Source organism: Eptesicus fuscus, chromosome 11 (genome assembly GCF_027574615.1).
Source record: "Eptesicus fuscus isolate TK198812 chromosome 11, DD_ASM_mEF_20220401, whole genome shotgun sequence".
In the NCBI taxonomy this organism is placed as follows: domain Eukaryota; kingdom Metazoa; phylum Chordata; class Mammalia; order Chiroptera; family Vespertilionidae; genus Eptesicus; species Eptesicus fuscus.
In genome coordinates this window covers 54,193,040-54,217,423 of record NC_072483.1, presented here as the reverse complement: position 1 = coordinate 54,217,423, position 24,384 = coordinate 54,193,040, and the positions used below count along the sequence as shown (strand labels likewise).

At 39.3% G+C, this 24,384-nt stretch overlaps 1 protein-coding gene across 1 annotated transcript in view; it reads left to right on the top strand.

Annotated features, from left to right (window-relative positions):
- CCDC141 (coiled-coil domain containing 141) overlaps positions 1–24,384 on the top strand; it is a 170,132-nt gene that overhangs the window by 84,138 nt on the left and 61,610 nt on the right. The window contains exons 7-8 of the mRNA XM_008138744.3: positions 7,954–8,148; positions 20,280–20,452. Of these exons, the coding sequence (XP_008136966.2) occupies positions 7,954–8,148; positions 20,280–20,452 (368 nt within the window). The remainder of the gene's footprint in view (positions 1–7,953; positions 8,149–20,279; positions 20,453–24,384) is intronic.

Sequence of the window (24,384 nt, the reverse complement as noted above, 5' to 3'; positions counted from 1 at the left end):
AGTTTTTTAATATTGTTTTGTTTTTTGACTATTTTTTTCCTCTCATTTTGGATTAAAAAAAACCATGAATGGACACTGAATTCTATTAATGACTTTTTCTGCATATATTGAGATGGTCATATGGTTTTTCTCTTCTATTTTATTTGGTGAATTACATTTCTTTCTTTCTCAATGTATTTAATTTACCTTATGACCATATATTTTCATGGTTTTAAAAAATTAAAAGTGCATAAGGCCTATAATAAAAAATTTTTTTCATCTCTATTCCCACCTTGCCTTCTCCCAAGCCCTACTCTAGACTCACCAGTTGAAACTCCTGCCCATACTTAAAATTCAATAAGAGGACTTATAAGATTCCCCATCTTAGGACTGATTTATCTTTCCAGTCAATATTTGTTTTGTTTTCTATTTGAACTTATAATTGTCTCCTTTGTATTACTTTGATAATCTAAATAATGCTTTTTAGATTGTGTCACATTCAGTGTAGGAGAGTTATAGAGTGCCCATCCTATGGTCATTTGCAGCTGGTTTACATATCATTGAGCGTGGAGTAAGAGTCCTGTGCATGTACATAATGGTTAGGTAAAAACCAGAGCCTATACAAAGGGAGATGAGTTGAAGAAATTCTAGCCTTGACTGGATTTTGTTAGAAGACAATTTCTTTCAAACCATTAGAAGTAGGATTTTTCCTATAATAAAGGTATTGAGCATAAATATTATAAGTGTGGTTATGAAATATTTGCAGAAAAAGTTAATGATAAGCATACAGGTATATAGAAAAGCTTGGGAAAGCAAAATCTAACCAGTTTTGAACCTTCTACTTGCCTTTGAAAAAACAACACCTTTCTGCTTCCTTTTAAAATCAGCAGTTTCTTTGACACAATAATGTGAAGAAAGTACAAAGTAGAAATTCTTCTGTTTCTTTATGAATTAAGGCTAAGATCTCCAACATTGCACCAAGGCTGTTTTAGACGATATCAGATGCATTCAGGGTGGTATGCCATGGCTATTTTAAACTTATGATGTATTGGTGTATCAATCATTTAAGGAATGTAAGGGTAAAAATGTTTATTTGCCACAGCTTAACACAACACAATACTTTTTAAACAAATGAATTGATTTGTAAAACTGAAATTAAATTTAGATTTGGGAGTCATTAATACAATAATGTAATTTTCACAGAGTCAAATTAGTTAAAAATTTAAGGTTAAGACTACTATTATATAATATAGCCCCTCCACTTATTGGTATGATCATCCAGAAACTATTCTAGGTCTGTCGCTACTTATTCATTAAATATTTTACAATATTCTAGTACAGTGGTTTCAAAATTTGACTGATTATAGGTATTATTGTTTTTTTCTAATTTCAAATAAAATGCTTCATATTTGAAAAAATACACACTCTTCCACCGTACCAATAATAATTGTGGGGTGGGTGTGGAAAGAATGTGTTTTTAAAATTTCCTAGGAGATACCAATAGCCAGATTTCAGAGGTGTTGTTCTAGTCTGTATCTGATGTTCATGTGGGTAAAACCTATGTGGATTCCACCTCCCTTCTCAACTTAGTCTATTTCATTTAGGGAAATATTCACAAGAAGTGAACATTAAAACCTATTAATTTCTCCACAACTGAATGACATGTTGGGCTCCTGAAGGTATCTCCAACAGCAGTGAGTCCTTTGAGAACATCAGTATAAACTGGGACCATGTAGTCAGCCAGTGGCACCATCTGATTGTAGATAAATTGTGTTAGATAAAAATAATTTGGTCAGCTAGACTTTTATTAATTTTGATTAAAAGTAGAAATGCAAACCCACCCAATATGGCTCTGCTTCTTGCTTAATCACCTTGGAGAAAATGTGATGAAGAGAAACAAGGCATTTAATAAAAACAAGGACCAGATGCTAAAGAAAAACGAATGATTCTTGGAAAACACAAATCTTGAGACACTTTCTCCCATGTAATTACATTTTTATCTAAAAACTATGTTGAACTATGTGCGAAAGGAAAAAGTAAATGTACTGCTGCTCCAATCATTTTGAAGACTTGCTCATGAGTGCAATTTGCTAGGATTTTAAAATTCGTTCTGCCACACATCCATTTGCTTCAGCATTAGCAGCAAGCACCCTGCTTTGTGTAGCCAAAGTGGCCAAGCACGGAATAGAATAAGGGAAACAACAAACTTTCAAGCTTTTTCTGCCCCCACATTGCGGCTTTAGGAATAGTTGAATGGACTGAGAAAAAGAAAAGAAAAGAAAATAACAACTATTACTCAAAAATTACTTTGATGATATCCGTCATTTCTATTATGCACTGTCAGTCCCAAACCTGATAGAGTTAATTTATGGAAAATACAGGTAAAAACTAAAATTTTGGTAGGGCCTAAAATCCAGGAATTTGAAATATAGCCAATTCAATATTGAAGTTACAGATGATTCCCTAAAGCAGAAGCCTGGGCAAAGTGGTGGTGGCTGCCATGCACTGCAGGGAGGTACGGCTCAGAAAAGCAAAGTGCCCCGCGTGAGACCACTTAGGAAGTTTGCGATGGAAAGCGCACTTCTAGCTGCAGTTCTCTGCTCTTACCCGAAAGCTCTACCCTAAGTGGTAGCTATGCTTCTCTGCCTATGGCCAGGAGGTGAAACACCACGCTGCTTTCATCTCTAGGTGATGCTCAGTATCACAGTTCTTCCTGGTAGCAATCTGAGCCTCTGCTGAAATGTAGCACAGTGAGGGCAAAGTTCAAGTGGCCGGCGGGATGAGACCCGTCTCTCTTGTATGGCCCTTGATTTGTGTAAGTCAAAGTAGAAATGCCCGGGAAAGGGAGCGGGAGAGGAAACTGTGGCCCAGTTTACAATCCCACTCAACACAATCAGTTTCAGCTTTTCCAGGGCTCGCTGACAATCTTCAAAAGCATCCACGGTTCTTCTAAAAGAATCCCTGCTCAAAACACACTTTCAAATGTTCTCTGATGAAAATTGCCAGGTTAATTTGTTTGTACCATCTGTTAAGGCAGTCATGTAAAATTCTAGGAGTTTGTGTCAGTGAGTTAATTCTCCTGGGTGCTGAGCCACATGGGACTGCACACTTAGAGAGCGAACAAGAAATGGGCTCTACCTCATGCGAAGGCCTAGGGCAGAGCCCTGCTAACAGGAACTGCCAGTGAGCTTGACACGTGCTTCTGCCAGATGTGATTTTGGCTGGTATTCTTCACCACTGTAATTTTCTTAGTAGTTTACACATATGTTCTCTATTGCTCCTTGTCCATTTCCCCCCACTTAAAAGTTACATTCTAAAGTCAACTGTATAGTGCAAATAACTCACCACACGGGGTTGAACCATTAATTAAATCTCCCCATGTACAGGTAAGTTCTCATGTGAAAAAAACAAAACAAAACACCAAAAAGCTCAAAAAACATACTGTGATTCTACTGTTTCTTTTCTAATGGTATAGCTAATATTTTTTGCCTTTTAAAATCTACTTGCTGGATACTTTTATGCCAATCCATAAATCCATAACTTCATTTGAAGAGCTAACCTGGGACTGTTAAAAAAATAAAAAAAAGGAAAGAAGAAATTATTTTCACCTTCTCGTCTATCAGCACTAATCCTCTTAAAAGTGCCCTTTCAATCAAGCGGCCCAAGAGAAGCTCAATTTTCTCAGCAAACAGAACACTGAAATGTACAGTTTAAAAGGGTTACTACTGTGAGTGAAAAAGGAAAATAACGGCATGACCCGTGGATACACCCGGGCCAGGAGCACACTGTGCCACGCGTCTTTATTGGGCCAGAGAAACGCATGCGTCCCTGGCCCACTGAAAAGCCAAGGAAATGGCAGGTGTTTGGTGGGGACAAGTACTGGAAATATTTTTATTGCAAAGTGACTGAAACTCAGTCAGAGGTTGAACACTTAGCAGGCAGGCAGCCAGGGCTTAGAGAAAACGGACCAAGATTATCACCTGTGGGTTCCTCCAGCCTTGACAACAATGACAGTTTTAAAATAGTCTGATGAATTCAGATGACTCTGGAAAGTTTCATCTTAAAAAAAGTGTCCCCTAAGAAAAACAACTGGAGAAATACATCATCAAAATGGTATAGAAATGCATCAGAAACTGCCTATAGATTGCCCAAAGAACACAGAACCAATTTTTCTTAGAAGATTGAAGAGAAATATTGAATAGACCCAGCTTCATTTAATACCCACAGAGTTCATGTGGAAATGGAATTAAGAAGACCGGGGATGGTGAATGAGAAAAGAGAAGGAGCACAAAGTGGTCCTTTAACTGTGTCCCTGGAAGGTCACAGCCCACTTTTTACAGCACAACGTGAAGCACCAGGTTGCAGTGGGGTTTCAGACGTGGCTCTCCTCCAGAAGTCTCTCTCTGATATTGTTTGCAAAATGTATACTACAGGCAGGTTTATGCACACTGTTAGAGAACAGATATTCTCTTCTGATTCATAGCAAAGAGTTTCATTATTTTGGTACAGTTGCTAAGCAAAATGAAGCTTGAATTTGAGCTGTTAATTCTCAATTATATCTATAATAGCATTGCATTTATTTAGAAGCAACGAGGTTTCTGATTTCAAATCAGAAAATCCCAGGGCCATATATGACTTGGATCATTTTCTTGGCCTTATCCAGGCCTTCTGGAAGTTTCACCTCTATAATTTTAAGCTAATATGTTTAATCTTTCTGTGGTTTAAAAAAACACCGCATGTAACCTCGATAAAGAGCTAAGGCAGGATACTGGTTGAGAGAGCAGATTCTAGGGTCAAATCTCCTGAGTTTGAGTTGTGACTCTGTCACTTACTGTGGTTGAGACCTTGGGCAAGTTCCTCCTCAGTTACCCCATCAGTAAAACGAAGATAATGCTAGATCCTACCTTGCTTGTAAGGGAGTGGTGACGATTACATGAGGTAATGCATGTAAATCATGTGGCCCAGTGCTGGCATTTAGAAAGGAAAATCAACCCCTACTGTTTGGCAGACAGTTAAGCCAACACCCTAGATCTTAGTGTTGTCCAGGCTGAGCGTATTTCTCCACATCCTAATTTTGTCTCCATTCGCCTTCCCCCTAGCTTTCCCGGCCTCCCCCAGGGTTTCTGTATTTCTCATGTGGTAGTCCTCTAATGAGCACAGAAGGTTCTGGTCAACGTCGAACTTTTTAAAAAGAATTACCTGCTTTATTCTGTTATCACACAGTAAGCACCTCTTCACCTGAGTTCATTGAGGAGTAACGCCCACAAATCTGAACTGACAGAGAAGGAGAGAATGGACACAAAAGGCAGGAAATGGACTGATTGAGGAGCTGGAGGAATAGGGACAAAACAGAACAAAACAAAACAAAGGGAACGGAAAGACTGGTGAAAGCCGGTGGTGGGGTAGGTGATCCAGCTGCTCTTCGCCACAAGAACAATATTGTTCCCACGGCAGCACTGGCTCCCGAGATGATTAGCGAATAAATGGTTTCTTGGTCAAAAAAGTGTGTTCAAAGTATTTCATACCACGTTTCCCTCCAGGAGTCTCAGTGTACATGAACAGGTTAAAGATTCTGAGAAGTACTGCAGCAAAGAAACCTGTTTTGTTTTGTTTATTTTGATGAATACTGATTAATACCATTTGGAGACTCTTCCCACTGTTGTCATTTTATAGCTGGGAAACAAGCATCCCCATAAGTAAAGAACAAATGTCAGGGTGCTCGTGAGCCTTGATAACACCGATGAGAAGAAAAGTGGGACTAACTAACATTTAATGAGTTAATATTATGTGTGCCAGGAGTGTGCTAACTGCTTGGGAAATATTTGCTCTTTCTCTGAAAAGTGAAGGTAATGATTTTAAGTGGGAGGGATGCTTCCAAAGTGCTTTACGAAAGAACGTCATGGCACATACTAGCTGTCCTTAAGTGGGGGAAAAATAACTTTAAATAAGGAAGGATCTTGAGAACTCACACAGCCTCTCTTCATGCCTAAGAATATTGCTTTTGTACTCACGGAGAACCTGGGAGATTTTGGAGTTCCTCTATCCTCACTTCCCTGGAATGTAGCATTATATACACACCTATGAACTAATCCTGATTCTGCTTCTTGTTGTATATGTAACCTTGAGCAACATATTCCTCTGAGCCTATGTAAATACTGGAAAAATAATAACATCTAACTAAAGTTTGTGAGGTTTATACATACAAGGCACAGGTTTATAACAGGTGCTAAAAAAATGCCAATCCCTTAATCTACTGTCCTTACTCTTTTTTTATGTCAATTAATTCTTTAAAAAAATTTTTTTAAATTTATTTTTTTATTGATTTCAGAAAAAGGAAGGTAGGGGAAGAGATGGAAACATCAATGATGAAAGAGAAACATTGATTGGCTGCCTTCAGCCTACCCCCTACTGGGGATCAAACCCACAACCCCAGCATGTGCCTTAACTGGGAATCAAACTGGTGACCTCTTGGTGCATGGGTCCATGCTCAACCACTGAGCCACACTGGCTGGGTTCTACTGTCCTTACTTTTGTATCCATTGATCAAAATGTCATTCTCTTGCACAAATACTGGAACAGGTTCTTTGGAATCCATAAAATCATATGTACTCTTTCTACCTTCAAGACCCACTAATTGTCATTTAATTATAACAAGATTGTCTCTGTGTATATGTTTGTAGGACCAACATATATATATATATAGATATATATATATATATACATATATATATATATCTATATATATACATATGTGTGTATATATGTATAAATATATATAATATATATTTAGCAATGTAAGTATATATAAAAATTATATAAAATAGCAATTTATGTATTTATTGTTAAAGGAAAGAGCTACATTTTATACTTCATTTATATTCCCCAAGACATCTCTTCTAGCCTAGTGCTAGGTACATAGTATTTGGTATGTCTTGTGAAATGAATGAATGGAAATAGTAGTGGTAAATTGCAGTAAAATTATACTTATTTTATCCAATATAATATAATAAATGTAACTTAATAATAGAATATCTTGCACTAGGGAACAAGCCAGGATGGAGTCAGACTGCCATTTTGAAATTTGGTGCTAAATTTCTGATGCTTTACAAACAACCTATGTTAGCACTGGATCTCAACTAAGATGGAAGGCAGAAAATTCACAGATGAGAATCGATCTGGCTTTAGTTCTTGGCAAGAAATTTGAATCTCCCTTCAAATAAACTGACTGTTAATGTGTTCGGTTGACACCAACTCCTATTTTCTTTCTTCTCTCCTTACTTTTTTTATCCTCATGCAACAGAACCTAAAAAGCTGCCTCTTTTCATTTTCTGAAATGTTTATATGTCATTAAGAGTGAAGCATTGAGAGGTGAAACAGGCCAGGAAGGAGGGGGTACTGCACAATTACAACGATTAATTTTGTGGAGAATAACAGCTGTTAATGTCAGTTTTAAGTGTAGGCAGATGCAAAAACAACAGCCATAAAAATGAGATTTCCCTTCCTTTCTTGTACATATTTGCCCACATTGGCAGTGAGACTGAACCGTGGGAGACTTTTTTATATTTAATGAGTAAAAGGTCAAAATGAGTTAGAAATTGAGAAATGCTGTTGACTCCATTTCGGTGTGTTTTCCGGTCACATTAACGGGGAGTGGGAGTGACCCGTGTTAAGGGCAAATAGACACTCCGTCAGTCACACATCCCAAATGACCTACCCCCTTCTACTATCATCTCTCCCTTTTTAGCCTCTTTTCTGTGTTATCTCTCTCTCTCTCTCTCTCTCTCTCTCTCTCTCTCTCTCTCTCTCTCAAATCTACATGTTGATACTCATAGCTGGAATGTAGCATTTACTCCTTCTTGATTTGAAAGTATAATGACAGATTTGTTCAGCACATCTAAATGTTCTCTGACTCTTGCCGGAGATGATAAGAGGGTAGGAAGTGTACAATGGACTGAAGACAGTGATCTCTCGTAGGAATGGAATGCCGCTGTTGAGAAGCTGAAGAGCGAGGCACTTGAGATCCTGCTGTCCAAGGACCACGTGGAGAAAGAACACCTACAGCTGTCCAACCAGAAGCTGAATCGGCTTCAAGAAGAATTTGGTCAGCTCATCGCGGAGAGGAAAACCTGGTTAAAAAAGGCGAATGACTTCTTCAACAGCGCCAACCAGGTCAGTGTGCGATCAAGTTGGTCATTTTAGGTAAATGGGGCAGTTCGGTAAGAGACCCATTACTTCAACGGGCTGGGTCACAGAAACGGAGATTTCATGAAGAGCTGCCAAATTGACGGCAGCAAAGAAGAGCTTTTAAATGATAGTCTTATCATGGCCATTATCTGGTTCTCAAAACTAAGAGACTCAATGCTTTGACATGTAAAAAGTCACTTTTTAAAAATTCCTCATAGGACTTTATAGAGCTGTCGTTGGTCTGTTTGGGGGTAGGGGGGATAATTGTGCCCACCACTGCAGTGCTTCTCATGGAGGAAGGGAATTATTATAAAATATTGCAAGGTTAAAAAAAAACCCACAAAAAATATCTTGAAGCTTTTACTCAAAAGTCTCTCTCTCTTTCTCGCTCTCCCTCTTAAATCTTCTTTCTGTTATCAGGTTAAAAAATATGAATAGTGCAAGCCTTCTACAAGCAAATCTTAAATCTAGAAACAAAGATTTGACTTGACCTGCATGCCTAGATCTGGGCTTTTGAAGTCAGCTGAAGAGAGAGCTTCCTTTGGGCGTCTCCAGGTCTCCTTGAGTTGGAGAATGCTCTGCGTCACCTGGCTGATTCATTTACTGTTGATCATGGTGGGTGGCTCCTGCTAGATGGTGATGTCTGCTTGTTCACATCACTTGCATAGGGCTCAGTATCTGAGGCCGGCGACCTTATTTGAAACTTTTTTTTTCTACCAGTCCTAATTGAATATACCCCTTCAAACTGCCTTATTGGAATTTTTTGATACCTTAAGTATCACTGAATTTTTTAAAAACTGGACAATGTGGCAGGAAACGAATGGGGAGCCCCTAGAAGATCGGGACAGTGTGATTTAAAGTCACAACATCAATGCTCTGAATACAATATCCAGGTATATATCAACATAGTTACTTAATTGTGACCTCTTTTACTAATAGGAAACATTTTGAAAAGGATGAATAATAAAATTCCAAAATGGAGGTGCTGGAGTTACAGTTAAAGAGATGTTTATTGCCAAATTATTTGTCGCTTGGGCTTGGGATGTGTTTGTTGTAAGAGAAGAAACAAATGGCGTATTACTGGAGCTATTGAGCTAACGAAACAGATAGTAGGTGCTAAGTTTCCGTTCAGCAGCCCTGTTTCTGAAGAAGAGACTTTTTTTGTGTTGTGAATCCTCACTTGAAGATATTTTTCCATTGATTCTTTTTTTAGAGTGGAAGGGAGAGACTGAGAGAGAAACATCGATATAAGAGAGTCAAATAGTTTGGTTGCCTCCCGACCAGGGCCAGGGATTGAGCCTGCAACTGAGGTACATGCCCTTGACCAGAATCGAACCCACAAACTTTCAGTCCATGGATTGATGCCCTAACCCAGTGGTTCTCAACCTTTCTAATACCGCGACCCTTTAATACAGTTCCTCATGTTGTGGTGACCCCCAACCATAAAATTATTTTCATTGCTACTTCATAACTGTAATTTTGCTACTGTTATGAATTGTAATGTAAATATCTGTTTTCCGATGGCCTTAGGCTCTACAGGTTGAGAACCACAGGTTGAGAATGCTGCTTTAGAGCCTAAGACCATAGGAAAACACAGATATTTACATTACAATTCATAACAGTAGCAAAATTATAGTTATGAAGTAGCAATGAAAATAATTTTATGGTTGGGGGTCACCAAAACATGAGGAACTGTATTAAAGGGTCACAGCATTAGAAAGGTTGAGCTGCTAGACAAACAGATTAGGGCTGAAGAAAAGACTTCTTAACTTGCATTGCACCCTCATTCCACAAAATAAGGGGATCATCTGCCAATCAATTAATTCTGTTTCTAAGGAAAACAGTTAAAGAACCTGTTGCTATGGGAAAACAATGCTTCTAGTTCAGACCTATAGTCTATAGGCTTGCAAAATGGAGAATTCTTTTTCTTCTCTCTCTTTCATTCTCTCTCTCTCTCTCTCTCTCTCTCTCTCTCTCTCTCTCTCTCTCTCTCTGGCTCTTGCTTTCTCTGCTCTTATTATTCGTTACCTTGCCAGGGAGATTTTTTCCCCCCCTAATGTTATTCCTGGGCTTGAGGAAGAAAGAATAATATATATATTTTTACAATAGTAATTTTTTTAAAATGAAGAACTAAGTGGTTACTTTCTCCAACTCGTATAGTAATTCAGGTCAGATCTTGAAAGCTCATATTTCTCAACACTACAGACTTGATTTTTAGATCCCCTGTTTCATCATTTGAATGCCCCGGCATTCAAATTATAAGTTCAGTTGGGAGTTATCCATACTGTGTCATCTTTATGGTCGAGAGCACTTATAAAGCTGTAGATTTCTTTCTCCCTTTTCTAAGCATCAAGGAAATAATTTCCAGCCCCAAAGCTAAGAATTCAGTGTGAGAGGTGATAGGTACCTTTACCTCAGCAAAAAATAGAAGCTGCAGTTTGGAACGGGGATGCTTAATTATGACTCTTGAAATTAATTACTTATTATATTATTAAGAAGTAATAAATGATGAATTAGCAGTGGATAAATCCATTTAAATTAAAGAAGGAAACTCTTGTCAAAACTTGTAAGTGGTATTTTTATTTCTGATTTATATTATGGAATCTCCAAATTTTACAAAATCCTCACTACTTTATCTAGTTTTTGGTATAACACTCATCTTAAAAAAATCTACAAGCTAACATATTTACAATTTGTGAAATTCAATAAAATATGATTATCATTAATTGTCCACATTGACAGCAGTACCCACTCACTGCCTTTGACTACTTCTTAACCCTGCTAGGGATTGATGATTACCCAAGGCTCAAAATCAAGTCTGTTTCTTACCCAGAGCGTCCACTGCCTTTGGCTTGAGGTGTACCTGGAGTGAGCAGTAGGTGGCAATGTAAGCACACAGGATCTTGGGAGTATTGCTAATCATGTTTTCCATATACCAGCTGCTGGACTCAAGTGGAGATTGGGTCATAGAGCTCAAGAGCCTGAGATACTTTCTTATCCTTTTATCTGCTGTATTTGCTGGACCTATTTTCTAAATCACTTAGCAACAAATAAAAGTAGGGGTTGGTTGTCAACATTGGATGATAACTGATTGGAGAAGAGTTTCTCTAATTATTAGAGTTTTAAAAAATGTTTATTGATTTTAGAGGAGAAGGGAGAGGGAGAGAGATATAAAAACATCAATGATGAGAGAGAATCACCCATCAGCTGCCTCCTGCACACTCCTTACTGGGGATGTGCCCACAACCCCAGGCATGTGCCCTTGATCAGAATCAAACCCGGGACCCTTTCAGTCCACAGGCCGACACTCAATCCATTGAGCCAAACCAGCTAGGGGTCTAATTACTAGATCTTGCTAAGAGTTATGAGGACATGGTCATGAAATAGGAACATAGCACCTATGATAGTAACTCATCTTGATTCCCCCATATTTTCTTCATCTTTCATGATTATATATTGTTTATTATTATATTTCTAGCATGTTCACAAAAAGAAAGCGCTGGTTAATATGTATTGATTGCCCAAATGTATTTATCATTGTTTTAGGGAATGTGGTTTGAATCAAACAGAGATAAAAATGCATAATAGGTTTCAAGAGCAGAACAGTGTGAGTCTCTATTTATATGACAACGATGATTGAACCCAAAGCTGTAAAACATGGCTGATTAGCCATAAAGTTTTATGTCCCTCGCTTTCCATTCCCAGGCACATGATTTCACTGGGGAAATCAATCAGAGGGGAGAGGCCAAAACCACATGGTCTGATTCTTGGGTGGCCAGCCTAAAAGCAAAGGTGCAGTAGAAGTTGCGGCAGCCCGGGGAACACACCAGAAGCAGTGTGAAATGTGATGACTGTCGGGCTTCTACTGCTTCTGCAATCACCACTGAAAAGTTAATGTCTTTTAAAAAAGATGATGTTACTTTTTAAGATATTTACAGTGATGCAAAACAGCAATGTCTACAGCAACATTATAGTTACAGATGAAAACAAAATAATTAAGCATGGAATTTAGTAAATTTTTTCATTTACGTATACACTATTCTACCTTTTCCAGAATAGATATATTTTAGCCCAGATGTAGGAAACTATTAATTAAAATTGTCCAGTTGTTGTGTGGAGTGAAAGAAGAAACTTGTCCAAATAAAGGACCTGCAAAATATTATCCAGAAGGAATTTGAAGTGATATAAATGAATTCAAGAAATTAAGCTAATTGTCACTAGACATCAAGGAAGGTTTCATTACTGTCAGTTTCATAATTCTTATGCAGCCTCAGATTCCTTATTTTCAGAATAACTTCCCTCTTTCTTAGAAAAAACTAAAGCAACTTGCTTTCACTCCCTCCCTTCTTTCACATTTGCATTCAGATAAAATGTTGTGTATCGGCTGTTCTCATGCATTTGTATGGGTAGTTGAGCTAAAGTAACAGAAATACAATCTTTGCCTTCAAGACCCTCTGTGCCTAGTTTAGAGGAGAGGCAAGGGACAGAGTGCCATGTACTATGGGAAAGCCTCTATGGAGTAAGCCCAGAGCATTAGGCAACACAGAGACAGGCCTGAACCTGGCCCGGGGGAAACAGTGTCGAGGAGGTGACCACTGAGTTAGACTTGGAAGGCTGGGCAGGAAGGCATTGGGGGAGGACTGCGTGGGACAAAGCCATGCCATGTATAGGGAATCTCAGGTAATTCATTTTGCCAAGAGTATATGGTGTAAGCCCAGAGTGATAGGAGACCAAAGTGGTAGATGCAGGCAGGCGTCTGTCGGGAAGGGTCTTGAATAGCATGTTAAGAAGTTTCTGTCTCATGCTGGACATGTCCTTAAATAGGCGGAGATAGTAAGAATTTGATAGTAAGAATTTAAATAGGCGGAGATAGTAAGAATTTGATAGTAAGAATTTGAAAATAGGCAAACCTCCTCCTGTAGAAGCAAGTGATATCTTGACTTACTCTCCCTCCTACCTCCCTTTAAGAGAATGTTTTAGAAACCTTTGGTTTTATAGCTCAGGGACAAGTTTTTTAAACCATAGTAAATATTTGATAAGTATGGCTAAATTATTAGCATAGAATTATTAAAGCATATCTACTAGAAACAATTATAGAAATCAAGGAATACTTTAATATCTTACATTTCTCATGAGAGCCCACAACTCAGTCCATATTTGATCCTATCTAATAATAGAGTAACATGTAAATTACCATCACTCCGCTACACCCACGATTGGGCGGCGGGAGGCTGGGGGGCGGGACTCGGGGTGGCCTATCTGGCCATTGAGAGGCACGGATCCTCTGCCACTGAGGGGGGCTACCCTGCTGTTGAGAGGCGCAGCGGGGGGGGGGGGACTCCCGCCCCCTGCGCCTCTCAACAGCAGGGTATTCCCCCTCAGCGGCCGTGGACCATCAAAAGTGGGGGAGCTGGGTGCCTGTGTCTCTCGGCAGAGGCTTCTGAAAGGCCTGGTGCACCAGCGGACAGGCACCCAGCTCCACCGTGAAAAGCGAAAGCCTGTAGGGGACCCTACACGTGCATGATTCAATCATGCAATGGGCCTCTAGTAGTCTTATAATAAGGACACTTAATTTTTTAAAATTTTATCTTTTTATTGATTTTAGAGAAAGGGAGAGAGGGAGAGAGAGAGAGAGAGAGAGAGAGAGAGAGAGAGAGAGAGAGAGAAACATCGATGTGCGAGAGAAATATTGATTGATTGCCTCCCGCATGTAACTTGACTAGGGATTGAACCTACAAACCATCAAACCCGCCACCTTTTGGTGTAGAGGATGATGCTCCAACCAACAGAGCCACACTGGGGGGTAAGGCACTCGATTTTATTACCACTGATTCATGAGTATCTTTCACAATAAAATTATCAATTCACTTCTTCTAAGTCTTGAGTGTATTAATTGGTTTCCCTTCCATGGCAATTTTCTCCCTTGTATAAAAGCTATTTTAGGTAGATTTATTTTCCTTTGCTAAAGTAAAATTCCTCAAGGGTAAGAAACATGTCCATTTCACTTCATTTTCACCAGAACACCTAGAGCAGTGCCTTACAGGTAGTGACGCTCAATAATTATTTGAATGATTAAAACATGAAATATTAGCAACTATGGAGTGTCAAGGCCAAGTACCTTACATTGTTCATAAGAGATTATATCGATCCAAGGAAATTGGGATGAGAGCACTTGGGAAAAGGGGAGCTTAATCAGTACATGAGGAACTCAGATTTCAAGGAGACTCGTCATCACACAAACCGCTTCCTCTGAGACTCTCCATGCAGCATTAATTGCTTATTTCTTCCCATTCCCTCAGTATTTCTCTGTGCTCTTTACAAAGAGATTATGTCTTAATCACTTTCATAGGCCACCTAGTGTTCAAAGATTTGTTGAAGGCATGACTATGTGACAAATCAATTTGCATTTTGAGCTTGAATTTCCTCTTTTCTAAAATAGGTCTAACAATGTTTATCTCCTTCAGGGAATATCATTCAGAAATAAAAGTTCTTATAATTGGTGATACATGTACAGAGTCTTTTCAGGGCAGCACTGAAGTATAAATAAATGGAATGGTGGAGTAGTAAGTGAAAACTCAGAAATGTTTGCTAGTGTGACACTTTTCTGAAATGACAGAGTAGAGTTTAGAGCCAGGCTGCCTGGGTATGAATCTGGTCTCAGACATTGATTAGCTCTCTGGCCGTGGGCAGTTATTTAACTTCCCTGTGCATCTGGATTCTTCATCTGTAAAATAGAAATAATAATTATATGTACCTCACAGAGTCATTGTGTCGTCTGAATGAATTAATACAGGACTAGTGCATAGAACAGCTAAGCCCTCACTAAATGCTAGACATTGTTTTGTCATTATGTTTTCATTTAATACTGCACTAGCTCCTCTAACATGACTTAAATGCTCTTGTTCATTTTCATATCCCCAGCACATAGCAGAGTATATGCTCCATAGATTTCAATACATATTTGCCAAATAAATGAAAAAAAAAAGGGCTTTGCATATTGTAAATGGACATTTTCCAATGTTGTTATTCCCAAGTTCATCCTAAAACCATTTAGGTCATTTTAGATAAAAGAATTAAAAAATTATAAATAGGGACTGGCCATCTAAGGTTCTACTTATGGGTTGAATTTATCCATTTCTAAGATGGATTTATCTCAGAGAAAGTAAGGGGTGGTACATACATAAACTTCCTGCATTCCTTATTGATACGCTGCTTTGGGTACATGCTACTTTCAATCCCAGACGCTCTCTTCCAATGCTTTTTTCCCCAGCTTTTCAGACTGTGAAGCCAAAAGCTGCTTTAGGTACTCTTAACCTTTTTGCACTCGGATGTCGAGTGTGACTCAACACGGTTAGCATTAGAATAAAGGAATCGAGAAAAAAGCAAGAGAGTGCAAAGGGTTAATTTTTGACACCTGTCATTAGCATTTCTAATCTACCTTGTTACATTGACAACACCGAAGGGATTCTTGGGCCCAGCAGCAGCAACCTTGGGGAGGCAAGGAAGGAGCCGGAGCACCAATAAGGGGCAGAAAAAAAATGGGGAGCTGAAAATCATATCCCCCTTTGCCCTTGACCATCATGGCATTGAAAAGCTTGGGTGGATTTGGACAGGCCTGAAATAAGAATCTGCTTGCCATAGTGGGAGCCATCAGAAGTTACCCCAGGCAGTCTCGAGGAAAAACACTGAACCTTTTTGTCTTTATAAAAACTGACCCCATGCTCTAATTAAAAGCTGAGTTGAATTTGTATCCTTAATAATTACAAAGGTTCCAACCAAATTCATTCTCTGGCCTTTGGACTCATGGAAAGAAATTTTCAAGTTTCTGCAATTTGTGTATGTGTGTGTGTGTGTGTGTTTCTATATTGATTCTCTTCAAATTAGTCAAGAAGCAAACAATATTACTTATTAAACACCTTTGTGAAACAGCATGGTATAAGAAATATGCTAAATGATTTGCTTAATTTACTAATCTCGTAGATATTTAAAAACACGCACAAATGTGCCATGTCCTGATACCATCTCTATTTTATTTGAGGCAGCCTGCTTTGGATATTAACAAGGGAAAAAAGAAAAATCTTTATTAGTATCTTAAGGAACAGAAACCAATCAACTTCTTAGTTTTTTTTGTAAACCAGGGCCAAAAAGAGCTTGTTCACCTCCTTTTTGTCTGCCTAAGAACTGACTAGTGCCGCACAAAATAGTCAAGAAGAGCTGGGCACTAGAGGGAGGAAATGCTATACTTGTGCGTATATCCTTTCTCTTCTAAACCAGTCATAAAACCTTTATTTGACCAGCACATGCAAGGTTTGAAGGAAGAGGGGGGTGTGAAGAGAAAAACTAAAGGTGAAACATTAATGGCAAAGGAGTTTACGTGGGGGTCACAGTGTTCTTACCAGAAAGAAGCTGTTCTGTACCTACGTGTGTGCAACAAAGAGATTCTTTGCAGGCTGGGTCCAGTGTATCAGGTTCCTTACGGGTACGGTGAACAGGAAAGCACTCAGTTCTATTTTGGGAGCAGATTAAGTGAGAGCAATGATACTTAGATCATTTCTGGAATTGGAACATAGATTCCTCACCAAATTCTACATGGGAATATGAGAAGCGAGCTCTGCATGTGACAATCACAGACAGTATAACCTTGTTGAAGGAGGCCTCCTCTTCAAATCAAGAAGTTTAATTCTGTGTTCATAGGTTATTCCCAATAGGGTTAGGTGAGGATCAAGGATAAGGAATCAGCTTTCTTGTAGAATCTAGCCTATGTTACCAATAGGAAGTATTTTGCAAATATGTATATTTGTTGAGCTAAAGAAGGAATGAAATCCCTCACCTCCTTTCTACTGACATCATCCCAGTAAGTGTGATATATAGAGCAATTGAAAAGTAAATGCTTTTGACACTTGGTCTTTCTGAGGGAGAAACTCTGGAAGAAAATTTGGCTATTTTCTTTCTAAGTTATGGACTGTCTTGGCATTTGACATAGTACCTTCTCCTTCCAGTGAATGTGTAGCCATTCCAGTTATTTCCGTGCTGTTAGGAAGCAGTACTTTCACGGTAGTATTCAGAAACGAGGTGGAGTCACATCACACGTACATTTAATGTGCACGTGGCTTCAGAATCTAGCTCCTGTGAAGGTGAGGCCAATGCCTAACCCACTGACGTGAGAGTAGCAGCTGTTCAATGGGCCACAGAGGAGAGACCCAGGTGGGTGGCCATGCACTTCTCGGTGGTTTTTGAAAGATATGAGCCATCACTCAAGATTTAGAGTAACAGCCAGCAAATATTTTCTGAGTACTTACTACACGTGCACCATCACACCCTAATTACGTTCATAACAGCTTAATATTGAAACAGAGTGGAGTTAAGCTTGCAGGCAAGGAAAAGCCCTTTGGGATTCTCTGTCCTTTTTTCATTCACCCTAGGAAGTTGAGACTTATCTTAAGGAAGACAAATGGGAATGCCCTGACAATTGTATACAACAGACTCTCCCTTTATTCCTTCCTTTTGTGTAGCTCAGTGGCCCTCAGTCCTAAATGTGACTATGTATTACCGTGAGCACTAGTTTACATATACTCAACTTTGAGTGTGATTTAAGGGAATTCATGGTCATTTTGAATCCAACAGATTCTTGCTTTAGGCACTAACTTTAAAACTAACCCTTGATTAACAAGAGATTCTGCTTTATTCATACTAAGCAATACAAATTTAAAATATAAAACAACATTCCAGAAACAGTGGTTTTTGCCAGGTGGTGTTTCCGTGTGTTATGGAACCATCAAGAGAGTAATTCACATCATCTTTTCTAATAGCATCTTGGCTCTGTTGCCACCTGCAGGGGGAAAATGGATTAGATGAGGAAGAGTTCTTCACGTTCAAAGTTTCTTTAGTAAAAGCAATTTCTCTTTTAGATAAAGTCCTATATAGCTAAGAGACATCACTCAACCTTTCTCTGTATCTTTCCTCACAGGTAAGAAGGAAAGGTAGACACTTATTTATAAGAAGTAAGTTTTAAAATCCTACCTTTAAACCTAAGATTAACAGGCTTCTTGGAAGTGTCCCTTCTTTCTTAGCCTCCCATAGTAAGTCTTTGCCACATGCTGCCACAGCCCTTGGTTTTAGAGCTGGCCCTCAGGGCCAGACAAATGGAGTGCAAATACCAATCTGCCACTTAGTAGAAGCATCACTTGGTGCGATTTATTCGACCTCTCTGGACTGAGTTTCCCCAGTCGTATAATGGGGATAATTTCCAGCTCCCTCCCTGGGCTGTGAAGGGCAATGTGCTTGAAACTCAGCAGACTTTAAAAACTATTTGTCAAGTGATGGAAAATAATTGGGAAACAAACAGTATAGAAGGAGCACGTAATTCGCATTAAACTGTAATTATTATTATTATTACTTGCTATCAGCTATTAAGTAAATGGGAATGATTTTTTTAAATTTTAAAAATATATTTCTATTGATTTCAGAGAGAGGGAGAGAGAAAAAACATCAATGATGAGAGAGAATCATTGATTGGCTGCCTCCTGCATGCCCCCTACTGGAGCTTGAGCCTGCAACCAGGGCATGTGCCCTGACCAGGATGAACCCTGACCTCCTGTTCATGGGTTGATGCTTAACCACTGAGCAACACTGGCTGGCAGAAATTATTTCATTTTTAAGCATTTTAAGTAATAAACAGAAAGAGCAGATTCACGAGACAGGAGCACATTGGTGAGAGAACAGAATATCAACATATATGTAATACGACAGTATTTGAGAGAATTCATTTGTAAATTCAATTTTTTCCAGTTCCAATTCTGCCATTAAAAGTCACTCCCAAGGTGGTGGCCAGGGCAGGCATGGGTGCTCCACAGCTGTGTCTCCTACATTTGGCTTAAACTGTGTCCCTCCCATAAGTCCAGCCGGCTCCTCTGGTCTCTCTCAGCTCTCCGTGGTGCTAGACTCACAAGGCCATCTGCTCTCTTTGCTCCTGTGGGGTCCCCCTACTCCAGCTGGTAGGCCCCTGCTGAGCTCACTGGCTTCCTGCTCAGCAATCCAGGGAGCGTGGACTTCAGCGCCCCAGCTGTCAGTGGCACTGTCAAGCTGACTGGGGTATGTCCTCCAGACTGGTATGAAGCATCCTGAACGGTGGCTTCCTCCAGTAGTGCCGGAGGGCAACATGGCAAGAGCTCCCTTGCTATTCAGCTTTTCTTCACCTTACCTAACTCATCCTGCTCTCCAGGCTCAAGTTCAGAGATGGGCTATGAGGAGACCCATGAAGACCACTGTAATCTGCTTTCTTTCTCTCTCTCCCTCATATTACCACAGTCCTCTTTTCTTTTCTTGTTATCATATACTCCTCTGTCATAATGCCCCTAAACATTACTCTCTGTTAATTCTATAAACTGAATCCTCCCTGCTTGTTTGCTGATCTGCTAATAAAGGAAGAAAATCAAAGAATTCAAAAATCTTCTTGCAAGACAATATCTTAGTTGGCAAAAATATGTTTTTTCTGTATAATCTATGTGTATGCTGGAAGCTAAATATTACCTTGCTCTTAGTCTTTGTACTGCTTCAGATCCAAATTCTAATCTTCTCTGTAGAGAGATGGATGTCTATGGATGGAGTAGGCAGAAGGTCTTCTACTTGGATAGCCAAGGGCAAAAGCACATTAGTAAGTTTTTGGCTATTTCCCTGCAGTGTTTCAGTTTGAAAGTGCAATTTATTGGGAAATTTTCTTTTAAGGATATTACAGAGACATTCAGGTTATGAAAGTCTGCATAATATTTAAAAAATATTTCATCCATTATTTGTATGCAGTTCAGAGTGTGCAAATAATAAACCTGGCCTTCTAAATTCTACACAGTTATAACTGTTGTCTAGGTACGTTCTCAAGGTAAACTATTTTGGTGATTTTAAGGTGTTGACACTTATGTATGCTGAACTAAGCTGTGATCAGTTTCTCTAAATGGAGCCTTAAAACTATACAGCTCTTTTCCAAGACTAAACTTATTGTTTTTGGTTTTGATTAAACTAATAAATTAAACAGGCTGGCTTAATCGCTAGTATTTCATGTACACATCAATGTAGATTTTAAACTAGAAAAGCAGAAAATGAAAGTTTGCTTTCTTTGGCAGGCGTTTGATGTACTTGGAAGAGTCGAGGCTTACCTTAAGCTCCTTAAGTCAGAGGGTTTAAGTCTGCCTGTCTTGGCAGCCAGGCATGAGGAATTACACGGAGAAATTAAAGGCTGCACTGCTGATGCTTTGCAAAAGGGACAAGCCTTAATCAGCCAAGTGGACTCCTGCAGGTGAGTAAAGGCTATTTCTTCCTCTGTGCAGCAAGCCTTTTCACAGTTTCCACAACTTGTTAAAAAATAAGTTGCATGATTTTTTTTCTGCTTCTGATGCTTTGCTACATTACGACATGGCTTAGAAGGATCTACTGGATTTTGGTCAGCAGTGATTCTGAACACAGTATTGCTCAGCCAGAAGTGAGGCCATATTCTGAGCCTGAGGACCTGAAGGTGCTAAAGCTTTCTCTCTATGAGTTTCTGAGGAGAGGAGAACAAAAGGGCAAAAGAAGAAACAGGGCATTAGGTCTCAATGCTTTTTCTTTCCTCCATGGGTTTCTTTTCTTTTAATTCACGAGCTTGAAATCTACCGTTTCCTTTTTCCTCTCTGGAAAAAAACGAAAGTATCAGATTCCCCTTTCATCAATGACTTTGTAGCTCACTAAGCAAAAACCCCAAATGAAAAGAGACATCGTTAATAATAACAATGGCTCATATTTATCAAGAGCCCACCATGTGCCAGGCACTGTGCCAAGAGCCTCATTAATCCTCATAGCAACTCTACAAGGCACATACTATCAACGTTCAACTTTTACAAGTAACTGAGATACAGAGAAGCTAACAAACTTGCAAAAGGACACACAGCCGGTTAGTGGCAGATCCAGAATTTAAATCCATGTTAATGGGCCCGAGACCCCATGCTCTTCACCAGTATGCGTGGGTTGGTCATTTTTATGAGCACATTTGGTGAGTGTATCATTGTGAGTCTAGAGTTGAGTGGGAATGAGGAGAGAAAAGAAATGTGAGAAACAAAGAGAATGAAGTGGGGAAGTATGAGGAAGAACAGGGATTGGCTGACAAAAGAAATAAAGAAAAAGGTGTAGATACTGGCTAGGATGAAACGAAGGCAGGGCTTACATTTTGACAGAGAGACAAAAAGATTTGTGCCAGTGGGTTAAGTCCAGTTTTTTATCTTCCATGTCCATAATCTCTGAAACTAAAAAAATTCAATTTGAGGAACAAGGAGACAGGTGGAATATAGTAAAGTTACTCTATTTCTTTGTCCTGCTCTGTGTTAGACGTGTTTTAAAAGTATTGATTGGGTAAGTTCGGGTTCAGGGAATTTTCCTTCCAGAAGACAGTGTGAGTCCAGACAGATATTTAACCAGGGTTTGTGGTGGTTGCTATGGGACCATACAAAGCCAAGGTCAGAAATGATCCAAGGCCTTCCAGGCGTAGCCAAGAAGCTGAGGCTATGAGAAGGGCAAATAGTTCTCTCCTTTGGAAAGCTAACAACACTTATAGCTACTGCAGGAGTTTTACGACGGTAAAGCTTCTTTTCTTTAGCTCCGTGCCATATGCATCAAGTAAAGTGTAGACTTGGTCCTAGGAGCCCCAGTGTGTCCATGTCTGACCCAAAAATGTGATACAGGAACTGATTCCCTCCCCTCCCCTGCTAACGGTGAAGCCTCCCAGAATGTATAAATGAGAAGATACCCTATGAGGTGGCACAGACACTTGTGCCTGGACTCAGGGTACATGTTGGACATGATCTGAGTCCTGTGTGACTGTATTAAGTAGTGGGGTCTCCAGAGATAACTGGGGAATGGTCCCATGTCAGTTCAGCAGGTGAGTCTGAAGCACAGACCGATGTTATTTCTCCATTCAGGCTACTCTTTGCTTATAGTGCTTTCCCTGGGCGTGGGCAGTCTCTTCACAATGGGTAGGTCAGGAGGTAGCCAAAGCCCCTTCCCCAGATCTCTGGAGATCTGTCTGTAGTTTGGTGTCCCAGATATTCTAGGTGCCTTGGCCTCCCTGAGGTCTGATCTCTGTCCCCTCAACTCAGCAAGACCTCTGGGCTCCGTTTGGGTTCTACTTCCCCGAGCTTTGATCTGGAAATTGCCTTCCAGCCAATAAACTGATGCATGTATAAGCCCACCGCATTCGTTTCCCTTCTCTCAGGGATGACTGTCCGGTGCTATCTGTTGTTCAATGTCTGAGAACCATTGGTTCACATATTTTGTTTATTTTCTAGTCACTTAAGGCGTGAGGGTAAATCCAGTCACTGCTTCTTGGCTAGAAACTGAAATTCCCTATTCAATTTGATGCTTAACTCCTGACATTGGAAAGCTGGTCATAATTTGTTATGATCCTGTTTGCTAAACTTGATCCTGTTTGCTCAACTCAGTAATGCTCTATTTTTAATACTTAGACATAAGAGAAATACTCTTATTTTATATTTTTATATTATATTCTATCTTTAGGGTATTAGTGACTGTTTTTGGCCATGTATATTTACTTAGCTGGTCTCATTCTTTTCCTCTTCTTTGCTCTAGTCTAAATTTATTTATATATATTTTTAAAGAGGCATTTATAGTTCTATTCTTCAGGCTGCTGACTGAGCCTTACTAGAAAAAGCAATAGTTAGGGACCATTTCACGAAACTCTAATTAATGGTTAGGTAACTGGATTTAAAAAATAATTCATAGTATGGTTTCTGTCAATGTCCTAGATATATGAGCTTCTATAGTTGTTCCAAGGTGCTTGGTTGCCCTGAGATTTCACTGTATTTTATAAACAAATACTATTTCCATTGTTGCAGGAAGAACTGAAGGTAAAGTAAGATTATTACTTGGCAGAGGACATTTTTGATTCAGAAGGTAGATGTAGAATAGAAAGCCATTAAAAATCGAATTGAAATGCATTAGAATCTCAGTTGCAAACTAGAGCCACATGCCGCTCCTGACCTTGACCCCATGCATTCCATTTGGGACTTACTACCTTTCCGCATCTGATGATTTATCTGTCCATTGACCTGAGTCACCATCACAGGAAAGAAGCAGAACCTATGAAGGAGTTTTCAAGTTGCAGCCACTGCTGGAGAGAAGTGGAGTTTTGATTGGTGGCAATGGGGATAAAGGTCAATTTCAACAGTGCCAAGTCCATGTTATTGAACATTACAGTGGCTTCCTAGGCTTTTGAATGACAGCCACACTGCTAAGACACAAAACACGGAGGTTCCTATTACCAGATGTTTGAAAACTGGTATGGATAAGAGTTGGTGTCAAAAGAGTTCTATTGGATGCATTTTGAGGGCCCAAACAATGTCATAACTTTTAAACTTATCTTCTGTGAACCCCAGTTTCCTTATCTGTAAAATGGAGCTATATATTTCATAGAGGGTTGGGTGTTTTGTTTTTATCCTCACCTGAGGATATGTTTATTGATTTTAGAGAGAGAGGAAGGGAGAGAGGGGGAGAGAGAGAGAAACATCAATGTGAGAGAGAAACATCAATCAGTTGCCTTCTGTATGTGCCCCAAACAGGGATTGAACCCACAACCTAGGTATGTGCCCTGATTGGGACTCAAACCTGCAACCTTTTGGTGTAGGGGACAACTCTTCAACCAAGGGAGCCACCTGGCCAGGGCATTGTTTTTTAAATTCAAATGAGATAACACCACTCTTGGCATATAAAGAGTGCCCAATAAATAATGGTTCACTTATATTTTTTACTTTCTATACAAAGAGCTTTAAAAGCTAATAAATACTGAGTCACATGGTTGTTTCAAATGATTCCAATAGAGTCAGCTTCACCAAGTCATATTCATTTTAGTAACTGGGGAAGGTTATATTTGAAATAGGACAAATATTTATCTTAATGTAATAAAAGGCAGAATTTAGCATTGGGACAGAAAGGAATTTCAGAGACCCTTAGATCTGATTTTTCCCCCCTTTTAATAATAATAAAAAAAACACACAGGACTCATTTATCTGAGTTCACATTTATCTGAGATTAGGCCTCCCAGTACATCCAAGACCTTTGCCATTTTTGCTCTGTAATTACTATCTTATTTGGAATGGGTCCACACTGTTTTCCTATCCTGGAATCAAACACCTTTGAAGTTGGAGCAGCCTCGCAAGGGAAATAATGGTTATTTAAATGTTTCTT